This window comes from Strix uralensis, chromosome 23, assembly GCF_047716275.1.
Source record: "Strix uralensis isolate ZFMK-TIS-50842 chromosome 23, bStrUra1, whole genome shotgun sequence".
Taxonomy (NCBI): Eukaryota; Metazoa; Chordata; class Aves; order Strigiformes; family Strigidae; genus Strix; species Strix uralensis.
The window spans coordinates 5,789,364-5,809,612 of NC_133994.1; the positions used below are offsets into that span (position 1 = coordinate 5,789,364).

At 50.4% G+C, this 20,249-nt stretch overlaps 2 protein-coding genes across 7 annotated transcripts; both read right to left on the reverse strand.

Annotated features, from left to right (window-relative positions):
- Nucleotides 1-1,273: 1,273 nt before the first annotated feature.
- On the reverse strand, nt 1,274-12,388 carry CORT (cortistatin). 5 transcript variants are annotated; one of them, XM_074892602.1, is made up of 7 exons: nt 11,310-12,388; nt 9,393-9,517; nt 7,856-8,615; nt 6,764-7,132; nt 6,175-6,329; nt 4,781-4,876; nt 1,274-1,617 (listed from the first exon to the last, which is right to left on the reverse strand). In XM_074892602.1, exons 5-7 carry the CDS (start codon nt 6,292-6,294, stop codon nt 1,402-1,404), a joined length of 432 nt encoding a protein of 143 aa, XP_074748703.1. In that variant the 5' UTR covers nt 6,295-6,329; nt 6,764-7,132; nt 7,856-8,615; nt 9,393-9,517; nt 11,310-12,388; the 3' UTR covers nt 1,274-1,401. The 5 variants fall into 5 exon arrangements, with proteins under 5 accessions (XP_074748703.1, XP_074748701.1, XP_074748699.1 ...); XM_074892600.1 differs by having other exon boundaries at nt 9,326-9,517; XM_074892598.1 differs by having other exon boundaries at nt 7,856-9,517.
- Nucleotides 12,389-12,434: 46 nt separating this feature from the next.
- SRM (spermidine synthase) lies at nt 12,435-19,563 on the reverse strand. 2 transcript variants are annotated; one of them, XM_074892597.1, is made up of 8 exons: nt 19,495-19,563; nt 18,456-18,576; nt 18,023-18,115; nt 16,653-16,806; nt 15,717-15,800; nt 15,235-15,380; nt 14,200-14,322; nt 12,435-13,618 (listed from the first exon to the last, which is right to left on the reverse strand). In XM_074892597.1, the coding sequence occupies exons 2-8, from the start codon at nt 18,498-18,500 to the stop codon at nt 13,601-13,603; spliced, it is 663 nt and encodes a 220-aa protein (XP_074748698.1). In that variant the 5' UTR covers nt 18,501-18,576; nt 19,495-19,563; the 3' UTR covers nt 12,435-13,600. The 2 variants fall into 2 exon arrangements, with proteins under 2 accessions (XP_074748698.1, XP_074748697.1); XM_074892596.1 differs by lacking the exon at nt 19,495-19,563 and adding an exon at nt 18,753-18,946.
- Nucleotides 19,564-20,249: the final 686 nt, after the last annotated feature.

Here is a 20,249-nt window from a genome sequence, read left to right on the forward strand (position 1 = left end):
TATTCAGGGAGAGCGAGGGAGTTGGAAACATTACTTCAACAGTAAGAAAACAGGCTGGCTGCTGATTAATCCAAAATGCTTCTGTTGAGAGGAGCGACCTCATGGTCACTGGCCTCCAAAAACAAAATGTAAAGGTTCAAAAGCAAGCCACTACAAATAACTACCTTTTAGTTCCCACCACTGGTCAGTCAGGCCTTGGAGACAGGCTCAGTAACATACAGCTGGTCATTCCCAGCAATGTAATATAGCTCTGAAACTCAACTTGTCAATACTAAGGATTAAAGCAAATAGAGCAACTGAATTTCATACCTTTTTTTTTTTTTTGCCAGTATGCAAGACCAAGGCCTCAGCAGTCTCCTTTACAGAGAAATATATGTGCTGAACTCAAACATATCTACCTTTCATATATCTACACTACTGCCAGTTCTAAAAGTAAGGTTCAAAAAGGTCAGCAAGCCAAAAGAAACAAAACAGCAGGCCCTACTACTCTCCAGACAGCAAAAGGCACCCAAGAAGATAAGGAAATCAGGTGGTTTCTGTTTTTTTAAGCAAGATGTCAAGACACCAAGAAACCATGAGAGAACCAGAGCAGAGTCTGAGCTGTTGGCCACAGGGTCACAGCCAGATTATTTCAATCCACTTCAGATGCAGAGCCCAGCATTTCAGATGCACATACAGCCCTCACGCTGTGGAGACACCTGCTGGCAAACCAAAAGTGGGCCAGAGCCAGGCTCTGGGCACATCTCCCCCTCCCACGTTCCTAGCACCCCCAAACAATGCCGCTGCACCCCTCACCTATGGAGCACTGCCTGGGTGCTTCACTCAGCCACCCCCAAGTCACAGCCAGCATGGAAAGGAGGACAGGGGCCTGCTGTCCCACATGCCTGGGACCAAACCATCCTCTCCAAATCGTGGTACAGCACCTCATCCTGACCTGGGGTTAGCACTGAGGGCCCTCTCCACAGGGCACAACCAGCGCCTGGGCCTCACCTCACCCACACACTCACCTGGTCCCTCAGAGGCTGAGGGGGCAGCTGCAGCAGCTTTAAGGACGGCTGTGCCCTGTTCCCAGTGCGGGGCTCCTCCCCACTCCTCAGCCCCGCCACACACCCCTCCCTCACTGCTGTGAAGCCCCTTTCCAAAATGGCCGCCCCCCACCATGGCTGCCCCACAAGATGGCCGCCACCACCACCTCTGACGGCCCTCAGTGCAGCCACGCATGCCCCGCACCACCCCGGCCCGGCCCGGCGGGGCGCAGAGAGGCAGAGACGAGTCCCCGAGGCGCCATGCTTTATTCTCAGGGGTGGAGAAGAAAAGGAAGGGAGCTCGGGGGACGGGGCAGTCAAGGGGAGGGGAGGGTGTTCACAGACAGGCGGCCCGGCAGGGCCAGGCCAGGCAGCACTAGCAGGAGGTGAAGGTTTTCCAGAAGAAGTTTTTGCAGGGGGCTTTGCGGTCCCTCTGCGATAGCTGGGCGAGTCTCCCCAGCACCGCCCGCTCCTCCTCCAGCTTGCCCTCCTCTTCCATGTCGGGGGAGGCTGCCTCGCGTCCCGCATCCACACTGTCCAGCAGGCCCGCCAGCATCTTCAGGATGGCGTCCTTCCGGACTGTGCTCTGTTCCTGTGGGCAGAGAGCAGGGGAAGGTGACGAACGAAGGCCATGTCCCCCACGGTCGTCAAGGCAGGGGGATGTTGCAGGGTGCAAACATCCCCCATGGGGTCCCTTCTCCTTTCCCTGCCTGCCCTGGTTCCCTTCCCATTGGCAGAGCTGTGCTGGAGCCAAGGAATCTGTGGCTGCAGAGGTCATTCCTCCCTTCTCCAGTCCCATGTCCAGCTCAGCCAGCTGAATAGGGAGAGGCACACGTGCCGTGTTATAACTGGAAAAGAGCTGCTAACAAATAAGCATGAATTGTCTGTAAAGTCCCTTGCTGCCTGCACTAATTAAATTTCAGTGAATGCCAAGCTGCCTTCTCTCCTAGCAAGCCTGTGCTCCTGTCACTGCTCTGACTGCCTGGCATCCGCTGTGGGAAGGTCAGGGAAGAGGCAGAGAGTCCCAGGCAATATTAAATCAAGCACACCAGGGGCTGCAACCCACCGTAAAATGCTGAGAATGAAATGCAACAAAGGAGAGGGCTGGGTTGGTGGGAAGAGAGACGTCCTAAGTATCTGGAGAAAATATTTAATTAGTGGAGACAGGCAGCTTGTATTTCCAGAACTAGAACCCATATTCAATAGCCTGACCTTGGGGGAAGGCAGAATGAAAGAGGAGTTGCTGAGCTCCATCCCTCTGCCATACCAGCATACGAAAGAGCATAGCCTGTGGTTTGGGGCTTGAGGGATTTTTGTCAGTAACAAGCTGTGAGTTATCCTGTTTCTCTTAAGTTTACATCCAGCAAATCTGAGGAATTACCTCTTGCCTGAGCATTCCTGGTTTCTGCAACTCATCAGCAGACGCAGCTGGTACTGGACAAGCTGGAATAGATGGCTTGACAGGAACAGATCCTGTTTCCCATGAGGGTGGGAATCTTGGAAGCACATTTCCACATCACTTCTCACAAATGCCATGTTTAACTGCTGGGACTGCTGTATCTGCTGGCTCTGTCAGCACCAGCATTTGCTAAGGACCACTTGGTGAGCAACTCAGAAGATGGATAAATAGGCAGCAGCAATTATTCTGAGTTTATGGATTTTTTTAATCACTTTCTTAGCTCTAGTAATTAACCCTGCTTCCACACAAGAGAAACTGAGGCACAGAAAAATTACATGCTATGTTTGTAGCAGAAGAAAAGATAAAAGGCAGTTTGTGCCTGTCCTGATTCCTACTCCTACGCTGCAAGTAGAGAAATGTCTTGAGCCTTTGGGAGATGGACTGGAACTGGGGAACCCAGCTAAATGTGTCTCCTGGGTCATGTCTTCCTCATAAGGTTCTTTCCTAGCTGTAAGCACTATGTTTTGGAATAACCTGCTCGAAGCAGAGCCAGCAGCTTCAGATTCAGGGGTAAGGAAGGCAAAACTCAGCCTGCTATTAGGGGATATTCCTTACACATGATCAGCTGTGGCTGTTAGTGAAACTTGGGAGCTCTTCCCCTCCACTAATCCATCGCTAACACCCTTTCTGCTTATAGCTGTTCCCAAGCTACAAGAGATCCAGACTCTTTGGCAGCAGCTAGAGATCTTAGCACGGGTGGGTTGCAGCACATCTTTGGGTACCTGCTCAACTCCCTGTACTACATCCATCAGTGTATTAGAATGTGCAGATCTTTCTTTTGCATTGTTATGGATTTCATGGTGGTTTATATATGAAATCCCAGTATTCTTCGTACTTAAAACATCTGTCTGAGTTACAGCAGTGGTGACTGTAGGGATTGGTTCATCAGTATCTAACAATTTTGCAGTTTGTAGAATGCTCCAAAGAGAATCATTATAACTATTACATCATTATTTTGTAAGCAACAGTGTGTGGAAGACTAAGAGTCATTACACTTGAATTAATTTTTACCAAAGCCTTATTTACCAATTTATTCCCTACAACTTGTTTCTTTTTTCCCAGCATTTGCACCAGAAAGAGTTTACTTTTTAAGTACTGGATTTGTTATTGTAAGAATGTACAGCTGAAAGTTTACAGTTATCCCCAGAAGGGTTAATCTCAGCCAGCTGCAGAAGCCCTGATCTCTACAGAACGCTAGCCCTAGCACCTCACACTGCAAACATTTCTTTCTTGCAGCCAGTTTTGTTGTTAATGGCATGTGAGCCTACTCCTGAAGCAGCAAGACACTGATGGATGAGCTGGAGCCAACGCTAAGACAGAAAAACCGATGTAGATACACACAAAGGAGTAGTTCCTTTGAAACCAACATTGGGATCCTTCACTTCTCTGGGTAGCTCCTCTGCAGGAGTGAAATAACAGCAGCCTTACGGATGCAGCTGTGAACCGGACTGGCAGAGTGCGGGGTGACGAACCACGGCTCAGCAGAACATCAGGGATGGCAAAGAACATGCAGGTGAGAACTGCGGGGCGAGGGCAAGCGGAACAGAGCACTTGCTTGTGATTTTGTTGTGCTATTGCTTCCTACCTCTTTGGCCTCTTAGGGTAATAGTCCAGCAAAACAAAGTTATTATAGCACTATAGCCATTATAATATTAGAGTTTTGCAAGTTGGTAGGATAATTATATTGCTATAATAAGTTCTGCCACTGCATAGAGCTGTGCTGGTTCAGAGTGTAATTATTCTAGCAGAACTATGTCAGTATAACTCCCCTTGTGAATACTACTGTGGAAAAAGCAATTTTATTCTGATATAATTACTTCATTTATTATTCCTCTGTTACTTTCCTACTGAACCCATCTTTTAAACATTCGTCCTTCCCATGAGTCCTATTTAAAATATCATCTCCCTTGATCATTTTACCAATTACGTATCTTTTCTCTCCCTCCCTAGTACTCTGCTTTATTCTCTCATGCTGTACTCTTTCAGCAATATTATTTTCTCCTTTTCCTCCTCTCGGCTCTGTTCTTTTTGCCAGCTTTTGCTTAGCTCAGACTTCAGTTTTGCAGCTCTCTGGCATCTGCCCTGGTACCCTTCCTAAATAAAGTGACTAGTAAGCTGTAGCAATAGCCTGTGCTTCAGCAGTGCATGAAGCCATAGTGCCTTGGAATATAGAGGGGTGGAAGAGTTGTTTGCATCAGGTAAAGCCTAATTGCCCTTATTAACCCTCCCTTGGCTCCAGCCTGCTTCTGCGTGCTCCCACCTCACCCAGCTGCTGCCCAGGGTGCATTATACTCACCCTAGTGCTCTGTATTGCAAGTCTCTCTTCTCCGGGCAGTGCAGTGGCTCTCACGCTCCACACCAGCAGCAGAACGGACACCAGGCTGGCCACCAGCTGCATGATGTACAGGCTGTGACTACTGTGCTGAATGAGGAAGACTGGGAGAGGGAGCTCTTTCTGGGCTCTCTTCTGCCTCAGACAATGGCTGCAGCCCCTTTTATAGCCCTCCCCCTAGCCCAGTGGGTGACGCAAACAATTAAGTCTATATCAAAGGCAAATTAGACTTTGGAGAGGTTGTTAACACTTGGCTGCTTGAGTGGGATACTTCAGTGCCTCTGGGCTTTCCATGTGCCAGACCTGCAGAGACTGAGGACGCAAAGATTTGGGACTCTCCAGTAACATGCTATTTCTTCAGTCCGAGAAATTGTAGGCACTATCTGTGCCTCTCCTAGTTAGCTGAATTCTGCTTGGAAAAAATGTTGGAGAGAATAGGCCACCAGCTTGCACAAACCTATGGCCAATGCTGGATGATTCAGAGGGAAGAGGTAAAACTTCTGGCTACCAGTACCTAGATATGGGCTTGAACCCTCAGCCTGTGTGTCCAGACAGCTCCAGGCTCTAGGGGTATTTGGATCTGGATCTCTGCATCCAGTGATGCATCTCACTGTGGAATGCCAATATGCCTGGCTTTCCCTTTACGGTAACATGGGGACACGGGCTGCAGCTATGCAGTAATACAATCTATCTTGCAAATGTACATAAGACTACCTGGAAGCAAATTGGAGGTCACTGGTTTTTGTTCCTAGTATTGTTTCAATATGTCTTGAACCTATCCCAGAAGTACAGGTCAACACAGTGAATCCTGACTTGGAGACGCTGTGTTTAAATGTATTAAATGGCAACTAAAGTACTGAAAGGCTGGTCAGAGCTAGAGCTGTTCTGCTCAGTGAGGCTTCAGAAAAGGCTCATGGTATGCCAGCACTGACTACAGGCTGCTTGGAGTAAGTTCCTACCACTTTTGATCTCTGGTTAGCAGTTAATAATGCTTCTTCCTTTGCCCAAAATGCTGTCCTACCAGTGAGATGGGTTTGTGGGCCAGCAGAAGGTGCTATTAAGCACTGCTACCTGCTTTGCATTGTCCCCATCATGCAGGGATGGCATCCACTGTCACACACCTGTGAGATGCAGAGACAGAGCTAAGATCCCATCTCACCACTAGCCCTTTCTCCAGAAGAACTCGCCTCAGGTCAGTCCTTTTCTGACCCTAACAACAAACGACAGTCAAAAGGTAAATTGTTATCCTAATTTAGCACATAAAATAAACCCACAGTGAGGTGACTTGGCCAAGGGGATGCTGTGGCAGAACTAAGAGCAGAAGGCAGAAAAACCTGTTCCCCACTTCTACCACTTACCAACATTACAGTTCCTGGAAATAGCACGATGAAGCTTTGCCTGCAAATAATCCAGCTCCTAATGCCAGTTACACCACCCTGGATGCTCTTGAGGGAAAAGATGCCATCACTTCCATGCATATTTGAAAAGAAATGCTGGATTCCCTCCCTGAAAGCTAGAAAGAAAAAACCTTTTCTGAGTCATAAGGACTTGTGGGGAAAGGTGACAATCTAGCAATTTCTAGTAACGAATTTTCCTCAGAAAACTTTGTAATGTCATTGTTTCTCCATGCCCCCTCCCCTCCCCTCTTTGTAAGAGCTGGCTTTCGCGCAGCACTTTCAGATGAAGCATTATCTGTTTCCTTTTAAACTGATCTCACTAGTTTATCAGAATTGCTGTTAGCCCTTTGTAATGGATTCTGTCAAACACTTCCCAGCCAGTCTGGGGCTCGAGACAGAGAGCAGTGAAGTACCAGGCTTCAGCAAGCAGACAAATCACAGGGACTTGCCAAATGACCCACAGCCAATTTGCTCCAGGAGAGGTAAAAGTGGGAGAATAGCAAATGGAGAAAGCACATTTGGTTGCTCAAGGGGAACAAAGGGCAGGTACCTGTGAGTGTGAGATGTGCCTGGGCTGACAGGCAGGTGGGCAGTGAATCCCATACTGGTGGTTACGAGGCAGGACTGAACCTCGTGGGCCTACTAGCCCAAAAGCTAGACAGACAGCAGGAGCAGTGCAGCCAGGTTTCCATGCTGGGGCCCATCTGGTCTAACCAAACTGCTTGTTCTAATAAATATGGTTTTGTTTGCAGCTTTGCCTTCTGGATGAGCTGTTTTCTATAATGCTTCATTGAGCGAATGGGGTCATAAGTATGACAATGCTCTTCTACCAAAAATGGGATGATGTGCTGAGCCAGAGATCAGCTTCTGGGGAGGCCCACAGGGATGTAAACAGTGACCAGGCTGCCGTGAATCTGTTCTGGGATTAAAGAGCAGTAATAAAATAATTGTTACCTCTTGAGGGGGCTGGCTTTGGAGAGCGTTTCTGCCAGCACCAAGCCTGTGGCCCTGTAGACAAGCACAGTGCAGCCAAAACCTGTACTTCTAGCTTGGGCAAGGCTGGGTGTCTCTTCCCAGCTGGGAGGGAGGGAGGGGAATAGGGACACATCGAAGCACTCATACTCTAGTGCACACAGTGGGACTGGATCTCTAAATCCAAACAAGTTCCCTCTGGGCTCTGCTACAGCATCCCTCAATATCAGACATCTCTTTTCCAGATTCCTTCGCCCTTCCCTTTCCTTACATTGCCTCTGTTGTTTCCCCTACATTAGTCCATCCTCCTCAAGTTCTGGTCCTCCAGCCCTTTTGCAGAGACCCTGCTGGTTCTGCTACCACTACTGCTGACCATCTCCTTTTCCAAAGAAAGTAAAATAACTCTGTGGTGATAAAATTTGCTCTTTTTAGTAACTGGAGAGTTCAATATATAGGAACAGGATTGTTCTTCATTCCTACTGTTCCCTATTCCCTGTCTCATTGGCTGTCTGACCTTTAAGAAGGCCCCAATTATTTTTTTTGCCAACCCTTAAATGCTTGTCACTCTGTACAGGAAAGGCTAAAGGTCATGCCTTGGAGGAATAAACATTTCTGACAACTCTTTCCTTGATTTCTTCTTGACACTTTCTCTCTCTGTTATCTGACTCACCCACTTAGAAGTCTTCTTCCTCGATGCTCTCTTCTGTCCAGAGTTGCACGTGGTCTGAGTGGGTTTCTACCACTTTACAGTGAGGGTAGATCTATCTGAAATCAGCATGCCCATGAACACATCCCAGGGAGCCTGGTAAGGGTGGGGATGCTCCAGAAGGAAGTTCAGCATACAGCAACTTGAAAAGGCCTGGCTATCCAAGGATTTTGTCTCACAGCTTGGCTTCGGCAGAGATGCAGAGTGGCTTCAGAAGTACAGCAGAATATGCTTCCGCAGTCACAATAAGACAACCTCCATCTCTTTTTGATTAAGGGTGCACAAGCAACATGCAATGGAAGAGGTTTTATTGTTTAAGAAAGAGGCCCCTGACCTCTCCTCAGTGCGTCTGTACAGCAGTGAAGACTGGGCATTGCTGGAATACAACAGCTAAGACTACGTCTGGCACCAAATGCCACATTAAGGAATGAGATAATTTCTCAATTGCTTTCCTCTATGGCCTGGACATTTGCTGTCTCCTGCCCATTTGTTGCCTGGTCTGGGTTCAGATCACCGTGTCTTGAAGCACGTAGCAGAATTGCATCAGGCTTCCAGAACAAAGTCTGGTTCCCAAAGGTGAGGCACTCAGCTGCAGCTGAAGGAAGGGTCCAAATGCTTCTGCTTTCCTGTCATTGGAACCCTTTCTCTCTGCCCTCAAGAGTCCCTAGTTGCAAAGGCCAGTGCAATAAATAAAGCAACAGTCAGCTGACAGTTGTGAGCCTTCCTGGAAGAGGAAACCAATTTGTTCATGGGCCTGAAATCACAGCTCATTTATCAGGGCAGGCTTGAAGTATTCCCTGCACTGCGGTCCCCAGGGGCCTCCAAGGAGCATGCAGGTGGCCGTTCCAGCCACAGCTTTTCATCGGCACTAATCTAACAACCCCAAGGAAGAAACTGCCTGAGCATGGGCTGGAGCCTACTGCTCCCACTCATCTCTGATAAGGGCCACAGAGCAGGTGCAGGGAGGAGGAGGAGGGGAGCACCGCAGGGATGCTGCTGTCAGAGCACGCATGACTCCAAGCCTGTTGCAGCTCTCTAGGGAGGCAGAGCGGGGGGAGTTGCGCTGCCTTCTCTGTCTGTCGACCCCAAAGGGACTGCTGGAGGATGAAGGGAGGGTGAGCATAACGCTCCAGTGGTATGCTCAAAGCCTTGTTATTTCAAAATGCATGCAGAGTTAAACATTTCAGGTACTCCACCAAAAATCTTCCTCAAAAATAACTACTTTCTATGAAACACTTCTCTTTCAAAATACTCTTATTTTCCACTGAAAATGTTTTGCCTGGCTCCAAGTAGGAGGCATTTCTGGCTGTGAAGCAGGCTGAGGATGCTTTGGGTTACCACCTACTGACATATAAACTGACCTCTGTCACACCCGACTTGTCCCGTTGGTGGCAAGATTGGCTGGATGAGACTTGGACAGAAACGATTCTTTACCATTTAGATTTCCTGAGGGATTGCACACGCACTGTGCCTTGTGGGGATTCAGTCAGCAAGAGCTCACCGGGGATGTTAACACATGGGACTGCACTGCCAGCACCGCAGGAGGGATCACTCGGCTGGGAGAGCTTTAAACAGGAATTCACGCGCTCCAGATCGTGTGGGGTTCGGGTTACTCCCCTCCTACAGCTGAAGGGGGATGAAACACATGCGGGGTCATCACATAGATAATCTTGCCCTTAAGCTCAGCATGCAGAATTAGCTTTGTTAAGCGAAGCCCTTCCCAGAGGTGCCCGGCCGTGGGCTGCTGCCGGAGCCTTCAGTACCAAGGAGAGGGCAGCCCCCTCCCGCGGGGTCCCCGCCAGCCCCCTGTCCCCACCCCTCGTGCTCTGAACCCCCTGAGTCACGGAGCTGGCATCCTCGGAAGGCCTGCGGCTGAGATCCCTAACATTCATGATGATCCCCCCGCCTTTATCTGCCTCACACATCGCTGTGCTATAATTGAGATTCCCTGGCTCTCATTCCCCAACTTTTGCATGTTTTAAAAGCACTTCATCCTATACATGACCAGGAAAGAGCGTCACCTAGACTTCTCAGTATTTAACTTGGTTACATCTCTCATCTTACTTTTTAACAACATTTTGTCAGACTCTTGCTAGACCTGAGCTGCTGTTTCATGCTTTTGTCCACACTTTTTCCTCTTCTTCCCCTACCGTTTTGTTAAAGGAACTTTCCTCTCCCTGAACTTGGTGGCACTTGTTATTACTTTTTTGACTGTTTGCTTACTGAGGCTGCTGTTCTCATGAAAGATGAATTGTCATTCCTACTTCGGTAGTCTCTTGCTCCAACCAAGCTCCATCAATAATTCAGCCAGGCCTCGCTAACATTAGCTCTGGATGAATATGACACTCATGCCAATTAACTGGATGAAAGGGCTCAAGAAATACAGGCAAGAGATTTCTCTTAATATTTTTAAGCTCTTTTCTGAACTTTTAAAAATTGAGTTAGTTCAATGAGTAAAGCACAGAGTAGGGAGTCTGACACAGTTCAAAAGGCGCCAAGAGGCTTAAGCAATTGATGTACTGAAGCCCATCAGGCTGTTTCCTTGCTTGTCTCCACCTGCTCTGATATTACATTGTATGTTACTTAGGACAAAGCCTATCCCTGTTCACATGCTCCCAGCTTAATAAGATGCTGGAACATGGCTGCAGCATGTCTAGACAAACAACATCTTTATGGATCTTTGTTTATGAACAGCCTTGCTCGACTGGCCTTGGGCAAAAGCTAGCTAAATGTCAGAAAAAGTTACTCAAGTATTTTAGCTGCCCACCTGGAGACACCGCAGATTGCCTTCAAGTGTTCCGTGCTCAATTCTATACGAGGCCCCACTAGTTTTCTCCTGTTGGGTATTACTCAAATCACCAGTCTCTTTTCAATCCCTGGTGTCCTTGGCCACAGCAGCCTGGAGCATAACAGCTCAGACCTCACACATTTGTGGAAGGGATAATCAATCTGCAGACACAATTGCCTGAGAGACAAGTGCCACACCATTCTAGCAAGTTAAACGGCACGTAGACCTTGTGGCAGCTCTTGGCACAGGGGTGACTTTAACAGTCATAAAGTGCTCAGAGCCACTCAGAAGGAACTAGCTCTAGATGCACAAACTCTTGCTGCATTGTTAATGAGCGCTTGATTCAGGCACTGATCTCTGTCTTCAACTATTGCAAGGCACGAAGTATTTGAAACTGCCTACAAAGAACAGTGATTTGGAGTGACTCAGAAACTATATATAGGACCCTATGGACAGAGTATGTGTGACTTAGATGGCAAACAGCCTCATCTTCCTACTCTTATCACTGGCCACTCAGTGAATTTACAAAGTTTGGAGAGTGCTCAGAGAAACAGAAGGAATAATTAGCTGCGTGGAAGCTAGTAACAGGTTTGAGGAAGCTCTTTCCCTCCCGGGCATTGTTGTACTCACCAAGGGTGGGTGGAAGGCTTGAACTTGCTACTAGTTGGCAGCTGCTCTAAGGCCTTCCTGGACTACAGTCCTGGTCTTGATTCCCATTTTGGGGGAGAGAATGTGCCAGAGGTAGTCTGTCAAGGATGAAGGGCTGAAGGGGGTTCAGGTCCCACAGCAATTTAAAGAGGAGTAGCTAGAACCAGCCTCCGTTACTGGTTTGTATTTTTACTGTAAAGAGCAGGACTTGAGCAATGAAAATGCCTCACTAGCCCTAACTAATCAGTAGCTGTGGGAGAAAAGAGACAGCTACCCAGACAATTAAGAGACAAAAGGGGTGTGATCTTCTCAACACAAGAACACAGAAGAGATTCAGACTCAGCTCTGCAGCTTAGCAATGCTTTGCAAACCCTTATGACCCCAAAGAAGCGGTACTGATACTGGTAGTAGAAGGGGGCATTGGGAAAGAAGTAGTAAGTCTCATCAGAAAGAGGAGAAAGTAGGAGGGTTGGTACCATCACCACAGAAGCCACTTGCTGTAGGCACCCAGTGGCTGCACCACCTATGCTGTTTGTAGGGTGCTATGGTAAAGCTCAACCCCAACTGTTGCAAAAGTCTGCTCCTTCTAGTTTTCTCTTATCAAGCCAAAAAGCCTCCCTCAGAAGCTTTTCTGTCTTCTCTTGATGCCACCTAGCGACTGCTCCCAGCCTGTTCAGCTTGAGCTCAGTACTTGGTTCAGGCTCTCAGAGCCACTAAGGAAAGGATGGTGCAACGGAATGGGGCCACTGACAGGAATTACATGATGCTAGCAGGGAGGTGGGTAGCTAGAAACAGCCTGGAAAGCTGTACCAGGGGCAGTATTTGGACTAGAGAATAGTTTGGATAGAGGGTGCTGACTTCTGCAGCATGGAGGATGGCAGAAGCTGGAGCCATCAGGCAGTCAGGTTACAACACAAAACATGCAACGGGACCACTCTTCAGAGCTTGTTTTTGATCGTAACTTGTCATCCCTAGAGACAAGGGAGAGAGGAAGTCAGACCAACTACAGAGCGCCTCTGCATGTCTTCTGACAAGCACATCACACTTTCAGGATCTCTGTTTCCACCCCACACTCTCCCCAAAGAAGCACACAGACCCACACTGATGTCACCTTAACCAGAGCCGAGTGTTTAATTGATTGCAAGGGAGTGACAACCGCACAGTGGTTGTGCTGGGAAGATACCCACTGCGCAGCGGTGGTACGGAGTCTTTAAAATGGAAGAAGTGGAGGCAGATCCGTCTCATAACAGAGTACAACGAAAAACAACTTTTGCATCTGGGGATTCTGCGGGCAGCATTAGAAATAATGATGCCTCCTAAGGACTAGCAAATACCCAGGCCTGAGGCGTCTCAGCATGACTGAGATGAGAGATTTGTCAGCACAACTGACTCCCCAACATCAGTACTTAACAGCAGGCAATGGATCTAAGGTTTGTTTTTTATATATATATATTTATATTTATATATATAAAGCGCCTATCACCATATTGATAAACATTCTTTGGAACCACTCTGACAGCAGAGGTAAGAACAGGAGTCAGCCTGTTCGTACCTCAGCACTTCTGTTTCCAACCAATTTAAAAAAAAAAAAAAAAATAAAAGCCACAAGACTTTGCTGCCAACCTGCCTGGCTGGTGTTTAATACTGCTACTCCATCAGGGTTGGAGGGAGACCTATTGTGAATGGCAACAGTTTGCACTGTGACTTCTCCAGCTGTGCTGCAGAACAGTGCAGGTGTTGCAGAAGGGCAGTGGGACATGAAGGCTCAGACCCGTTACCAGTCAAAACGTCTCAGCAGCAGGGAGCTCCTATTAGGAGAGAGCAAGCTAACTTTGCGCACAAAGCTGTCGCTCTCTGTGCTTAAGGCTGAGTCAGTGACCCTTCTGGACTCTTCCCAGGTTTCAGAAGATCACCAGACAGAAATACATGTCAGTTATAAATATATCATGTCAGTTGTGGGGGGTGGAGGTGGGTACAGGGAGGGGAAAATTTAGAATGGGTGCAGGGATGAGAGAAAGGAAAAAGACATCTTACGTTTCCAGCACTGGAAAGAACAGTTTTGACCTCACGCAATAAGTCACTGGACCTTTTCAATAGTCTTATCTGGCTTATGCCCCATCATCTTTAACACATCATCAAAGGGAATGTTGGCTGGCAAAGGGTTAAACAATCCCACACAGTGGAGAGCAAATCTGCAGTCTGCTGGGAAGGTCCCAACCACATCATTGACGATCTCAGGGTCCAACTTGAAGGAAGGAAGCAGCTTCTCAGTCTCACACATCGCTCAGGGCCTGGAGACAGCCAAGGACAAAAAGGTGTCAGGACAGACCTGCTGCAGCTCTGCCAGCCCTCAACAGAAACACGGCTCTGAAGCACACCCACAGCGTCTGCCTTCATTCCTACGACACTCTAAGGAGGTTTTTTTCCTGGAGCCTGCAGTTGCAACCCAGTTAGGAGATGGCAGAACGATGTAGAAATACAAACTACCCTTCAGGAAGGCAGACTGCACTGCTCTAGAGCATCCTTTCTTTAGCCTCCGATTTATGCTGGAAACGGCAATCACATTTTATCTAAGACTTGGAGCTTTCCAGTGGGAAACACCAGTTCTACAGGCTCTGGGACTTAGCTTTGGTAGGTGAAGTAGGACTGATTTGCCATCAACCCACGGGACATCAACCCACTGTTCCAAACTGAACTCCAGCCCTCCCAGACTGACTCAAGCTCTGCTATGTCATACAAAACTCTTGTCCTGCTCCGACTTGCCCACAAAAGCCTTTAGGGCTGCAGGAAATCCTCAGCACTGTGTACTCCCACTCCTGCCAAAGAAAAGTCATACCTCATCCTTGATGAACAGCAGCACAGCCTTGCTTACCTTCCGTGCAAACTCTGGCAGAATGAAAGCTGCCCGATGAATGTCTGAGTTGTAGTATTTCAGACTCCTCTCCTCTACTTGTTGCTGTGAAAGCTGCTGCACAGGCTCCCGGAAATTTGTGTTCTGCAAAAAAGAAGCCAGGTAGCTCTGTAGCATTTGGGTAACGAGCAAAAGGCTGTGTGACAGGCATCCTGATTCACGGCAGAGAACCAAGAGGACTCGCAGGAAAACAGATGACTTTCTGTTCTAGTATGAGGCCAAAGGTCCTGCGCATCCAGCCCCAAGGGCCGGCGTTTACACTCCGCACCTCGTGTGACTGGCCCTTATTCACAGATGTCAGCGCATGAGGTCAGACTGCGTGTGAGCCATGTGCCAGATGAAGCTGTCAGATTGTGCCCGAGCATCTAAGCAGCAAGGCTTTTGCTCTTCAGAACAGAATCCACATCTGCGTTGTCAGGCACAGTGCATGCTGCCAGTGCCCCAGATAAATCAAATACAGCAGCAGAAGTGCCGCTAAACCAAAGCGACGGTTGCGTTACAGGCTTCCTGTAATGCAGCAGATGGGGAAGAGAGCAGACCCCAGTGGCCTGACACAGAGTTACCAGCCCACATCCTAACGCTGACTCTCACTTGGAGGCCTCTCTACAAGCAGATTACCAGTTGCAAGCTGATTCTTATCAAGTAGGTGCCCACTTTATAACAGCCAGCATCAATAAGCCAAAGCCTTAACAGGCTCTGGAAACTGGTAGTGGCTTCCTCCCTTCCAAGTTTGTTGTACTAGAGAGAAAACCATGTCCTTTTCTAAGGCAACTAGTTACGTTACTGGTCAATTCTGCACTTCATTCAGCACCGAGCAAGCTGCATTGCAGCTCTGGGGCCCTGGGCTGGCAGAGCCAGAGCCCAGCACGAGTCTAGAGGCCCCACAGCTGGGAGAGCTCAGCGCCACAGCTCCAGCTCTGTCAGGGACAGCCCGAGGCAGGCTCTGTGGGTGCTTGCAGGGAGTGGAAAAGGGCACTTGAGGTGCCTGAAACTCACCGGGTTCTTGCTGCAGAGCATGAAGCCAATCTGCCCGCTGGGATATGTGGGGATGGTGCAATAGGCGTATTCCACAACAGGGAACAGAGACTTGCAGAACTGACGCATCTCCTTAATGAGATCCAGGTGCAGCCACTGGCACTCACCTACAGGGAGAAAGGAAGACGGGATGCGAGGTGAGAGCTGCCCCTCTTCTCTGCAGAGGCCTGTGCCAGGTATACAGAGGTTCCAAGTCCAAACCTGCTCTGCTCCGCACAGCTCATGCAGTTTCCAAGGCGAGATAAGACCCTTACGCCAGTTTTACTAAGCACGGTCCAGCAGCTAACGAGCTGACATATACAGATCAAAACTGCTCCTGTACCTGAGAGCTGAAAAGGATTTCACCCCCGCTGTCATGTCTCCCCAGGAAGAGTCCCCTTTGCACCTCTCACTTTGCATGCAATGATCTGGGATCAGCCTCTGCCCAGAGACAGCATCCTCACCTTGGCAGCAAAGAATCCCATCTTCTCGCAGGGCTGTCTTCATCAGCTGGTAATAAGATTCTTTGAATAAGCTTTCTGCAGGACCTAGGAGAAAAGTGAGTAAAGAGATAAGTCTAAAGAGAGAATGAGACAGTAGGCTTCTCAGAGTTTTCCAAATGCCCAGGCTGCACAGGGACTGCACTGGAAAATAGACCTTTCAAATGGCTTTTCTGTGATCACAAGCTTTGGAGATAATCTGTCTGGAAGCAAAAAGTTTTGACCCTGGGTGAACCCCAGCCTGCACCTTGCACAGCAAAACCCTCAGGATTTTAGCTTTGCTCAATAGCAAGCCCAGGACCTTTATCAAAGAAACTCCTAGCAGCTGCCTCTTGCTTCAGTGAGAATTTTTCAAACTGAACTCCTGCTCTGAACTGCCTTTTAGAGATGCCTGCCTCTGTGTTGCAAAAGTAAAGGTGACTCAGGCACTCGTCATTAGGTCCCTAAAATGAGGCACTATAACTACATTTGGTCCCCCTCTACCTCCGTTTTCCCCTTCAGAAATACAGCAACCTCAGTACGGCCCTCTTTAGGCTAGATAGCTACACCAACAGCGCGTGAGCCCCTGCTTCATTAGCAGACACATGTGCAAAGCTGCCTCTGCCAGCGTGGTGCTGTATCCCCCATGGGATTGCTGGTCTCAAGGATCAACTCTTTGCCAGAAGCAAAAGCTGCTGGAGTTGAATTTTGAGGAGAGAAACATGACAGCTGGCTCGAAGCCTTGCTAATACAATTTTCTGGTCTCCATCCTTCCCTTTCTCTACCAAAGAAACCAAGTCAGTGACAGTCTTTTCACTTGAAAGGAGCCTGGGCAGGCTGGCATTACTTCCAAGAGGTAGGCAGAAGAGAAAAGGAGGAGGAGTGTAGAAAGCAGTGCCCTTTTATGGCCAGAATTCTTACCCATGGGGTCAGACGAGTCCGTGATAATCACATCAAAGGCTTCTTGATTTTGTTTCATGAACTCAAAACCATCTCCCACATGCAAGGTCAGCTTAGCGCTGGAATATCCCACTGCCATCCCTGGGAGGTATTTCTTTGATACCTGGATCACATCCTGCAACACAGAGAGCACAAGGGGGTCAGCGGGGGCTACGAGGAGCTACTTCTCAGGCTACTGTGCAGCTGTAGCTGAAAGAACAGCACAATGAGTCATCTTCTTCCATGCCTTCAGCACAAATCTGACTTGCTAGCTAGATCCTCGAGAGCTGTCAGCATCTTTAGCCAACGAGCTACACTCAGCCCTTTCCTATGGCCTCAGGGTTCAGTGACACTGTTGGTCTGTCCTTGCCAAATTCAACAAGAACAACTTGGAGCTTCAAAAGCTCCCGGAGAAACTAAGAGAATATGATTACAGATCTGACTGATCTGTGCTCCTTTTCCCTGCGGACATCACTTGCAGAGGTGATCTTAACTGAAGGCTTTTGCTTTTTTTCTTCCTAAATAAAACCATGCCAGCAGGTTTCTGGATGGAAGGTGAGAAATATCCCCACCTCTGCTCTATAATCATTATATCAATCCCCCCATAACATAGGGTTTTCTCTGTAAAATGGTTAGAAAGCCACTGCCCTAGGCCCAGCAATTGTACTGAACACCACCAGCTTCTCACAGCTGGCAGAGACAAAAAAATATGCTGGTGTCAGGCAGTGCTTGTTCAAAACCAGGCACATATGCCTACTTAGCTTGGCAGACAGAGCATGCAGCCTCATATAGCAGCATTTCCAATTCCTAACACAGCCTCGCTTTGAGGAGACAGAAAAACTTTCTAAGAAAGTAAAATATCAGAACAATCTGACTGAGAGGAGGAGGACCAGCCCATCTACCACGGAAACAAATACCCCCCACTTATTTCCTGCTTTCAGTCACAGGAGGCTGCTTAACAAAGCGACCATCTTCCTCTGGCAGGAGCAGCACTCTGTTCTGCATCGGGGGAGAGGGAAAAGCAGCACCTTCACAGAGCCAGAGCTCTCCTCCTCCAGATCCCATGCTTGGCCCACGCTGGCCTGGAAGGGCCTCTACTGTACGTGTGTGAAAGAAATCACATGAAAGAGGCAGCCAGCTGCCACGTAGATGACTCTGAAGGCAAAGAGGTGGCGCTGTCAGTGTCACGCCGGCAGAACCGGCAGCAAATGCACTCGCTGCTGACAAGGGACAGCAGGTGAAGCAGCAGCTCCGGGGGATGCTGTGAAGTCGGGCTGCTTTTTGTCGGGCAGCCCGCCCAGCTGAGCCCGAGCCCCGGGGCACGTCCACGCAGAGCCGGGAGCCCAACGCACCTCATCGATTTCGCACTGCACCACCGACTCCACAGTTGGGTGTTTCACCACCTCTCGCAGCACTCCCCCGTCGCCGCCACCGATGATCAGCACCTGGGAGAGGAGAGGGCAAGAAAAAGCGGCCATCAGCGGGGTCGGCTCAATGCGCGCAACTTGGACGGCGCGGCCTAAACGGGACGGCTTAAAACCCACCAGCCCCCCGGGCTCGTCCTGCCCCGCCGCCCGGAGATGTGCTCCACTGGGCCCGACCGCGACGCTCCCGCAAGCGCCGAGCGTGGCTGCTCCAGAAACGGCGGCCCACGCCAACCTCCCGCCGCGGCAGCCCCGGAGGGGCCGCTCGGGAGGACGGGGACCGGTCTGCGGGCCCCGGGGCCGGCTCGCAGGCCCCAGCTGGGGCGGGAAGACCCCGCGGAAGGGGCCGGGGCCGACTCACCTTGCGGGGGTCGGGGTGGCTGCAGAGGGGCAGGTTGGCGATCATTTCCTGGTAGGAGAACTCGTCCCGCTCCGTGCACTGGATCACCCCGTCCAGGACCAGGACGTTGCCGTAGGTGGTGCTGGGCAGAGCGGGGAAGCGGGGTTGGAGCCGGCTCCGGGCCCGGGGCCGCGCTCCCCCGCCCCTTCCCAGCGCCGCCAGGCCCCACCGCATGGCGCTGGGCGCCGCGCCGCTCCCCCCGCCCCGCGCCGCCTCTCCCCGCCGCCGCCCCGGGCCGCCCTCCCGGCCGCGCCGCACCTGCGGAAGACGAGTATCTCCTGGTAGCGGGAGCGTTGGTGGTGCAGGAGCTCCTCCACCTGCAGCGACATGGCCTGGCCCGGCCACAGCCGGCACGTCTCACGGAACCAGCCCTCGCGGATCAGCGCCGCCGCGCCCCGCTCCATCCCGGCCCGGCCCGGCCCGGCCGCCCCCCGCGCTCCGCCGCCGCCTGACCCCGCCGGCGCGGGAGCCGAGCTGAGGGGCCCACGCGCCGCCCCGCCCCCGGCCGCCAGCGCGCCGCCGCCGCCGCGCCCCCATTGGCCGGCCGCGCGCCGCCGCCTCCCTATTGGCCCGCGGGGCGGCGGTGACGTCGGTGCCAGCGGGGTAGGACAGCCGGCGCCCCCCGGGGGGCCACGTGGGGCGGTGCGCCCGCAGCGGAGCCGCCCCCGCCCTGGCGGGGAACGGGCGCGTCCGGGGCCCGGCCCGGCGTGTCCGGCCCTCCCCTCCCTCCCCGGCCCTGCCTCCGCCTGCCCTCCCTCCGCCGCCGCCGCGGCCCCTCCGCGCCACAAAGGCAGAGCTCGACCGCCCGCAAGTGACCCACAACGCTGGGGGAGAAAAAAAAAAAAAAAAAAAAAAATATCCCCGTTGGGATGTTTGAAAGGTGAGACGGTATAAAAGCAGATTCCCTTCTAAGTGTGCGTGTGCCCCGGCGCGCACGCGGATGCGTTACAGAACGTGGTGTGCGCTGCCCCGGGGGGGGCAGAGTGTGGGAGACACTCACCCAGGTTCTACCAGGAGTTCTCCGACCAGGCTGGCAAAGATCTTCCTGAACCGCTGCAGGACGGCAAAACAGTCTCGGGTTATGGGATTCTAGTGCTACAGCTTCAGCCGCCTCTCAGGTGTAGCCAGGTGAAGAAAGCAGGGATGGGTTTGCTAGTCACTGCTGCTAAAGGCGTTTTTAAAAGCGATGGCAGTAAGCCACGATCTCAAAGGGAAAACAGGAAAAAACTAAAATTAACATCACCCTCAAAATGTCACCTTGCGTGGAATTTTAACTAGAGGACTTCAACTGCAGAAATTTTATTATCTCTGCAGCCAGTGGGGCTTTTGGTAAGACTGAGTCGTTCTTTGAGTTACAGAAATACCAGAAGTGGTAAAGCTGAGGAGAGGGGGAACTGGCAGCCCCTGCAAAGGCACTTAGAGACAATTGCTATTTAACTGCCTCTTTTCAAAAACATTCTCCAATATTCAGCCATGCAAGCAGATTTTATGAGCAGAAAGGGAGTCTGTTCTACCATTACAATGCTGCTCAGTGGGCACTGTTCACTAAGATACCTAAGGAGGAAAAACCCTCCACTGTTCCTTCCACTCTCTGCTCCCCAGAAATATGGGAAAAGACTGAAAACAAACAAACAAAATACCAAACCTCCTCACAGTCTTTGTAAAATAAAGCCCTCGGGTTAGGAATGGTGAGGGATGTTTTTACCACTCCCCACTCAGTCCCTGCACCTAGCCTAACAGTCAGAGAAGTCAATT

Coding starts and splice junctions, on each gene's coding strand:
- CORT (XM_074892602.1), bottom strand. CDS start 6,294: ATGCATGGAAGTGATGGCATCTTTTCCCTCAAGAGCATCCAGGGTGGT. Junction 4,877..6,174: donor TTCCAGGAACTGTAATGTTG/GTAAGTGGTAGA, acceptor TACATCATGCAG/CTGGTGGCCAGCCTGGTGTC. Junction 1,618..4,780: donor TTGCAATACAGAGCACTAGG/GTGAGTATAATG, acceptor CTCTGCCCACAG/GAACAGAGCACAGTCCGGAA.
- SRM (XM_074892596.1), bottom strand. CDS start 18,898: ATGGAGCGGGGCGCGGCGGCGCTGATCCGCGAGGGCTGGTTCCGTGAG. Junction 18,577..18,752: donor GAGATACTCGTCTTCCGCAG/GTGCGGCGCGGC, acceptor CGCTCTGCCCAG/CACCACCTACGGCAACGTCC. Junction 14,323..15,234: donor TGCTCTGCAGCAAGAACCCG/GTGAGTTTCAGG, acceptor TCTTTTTTGCAG/AACACAAATTTCCGGGAGCC.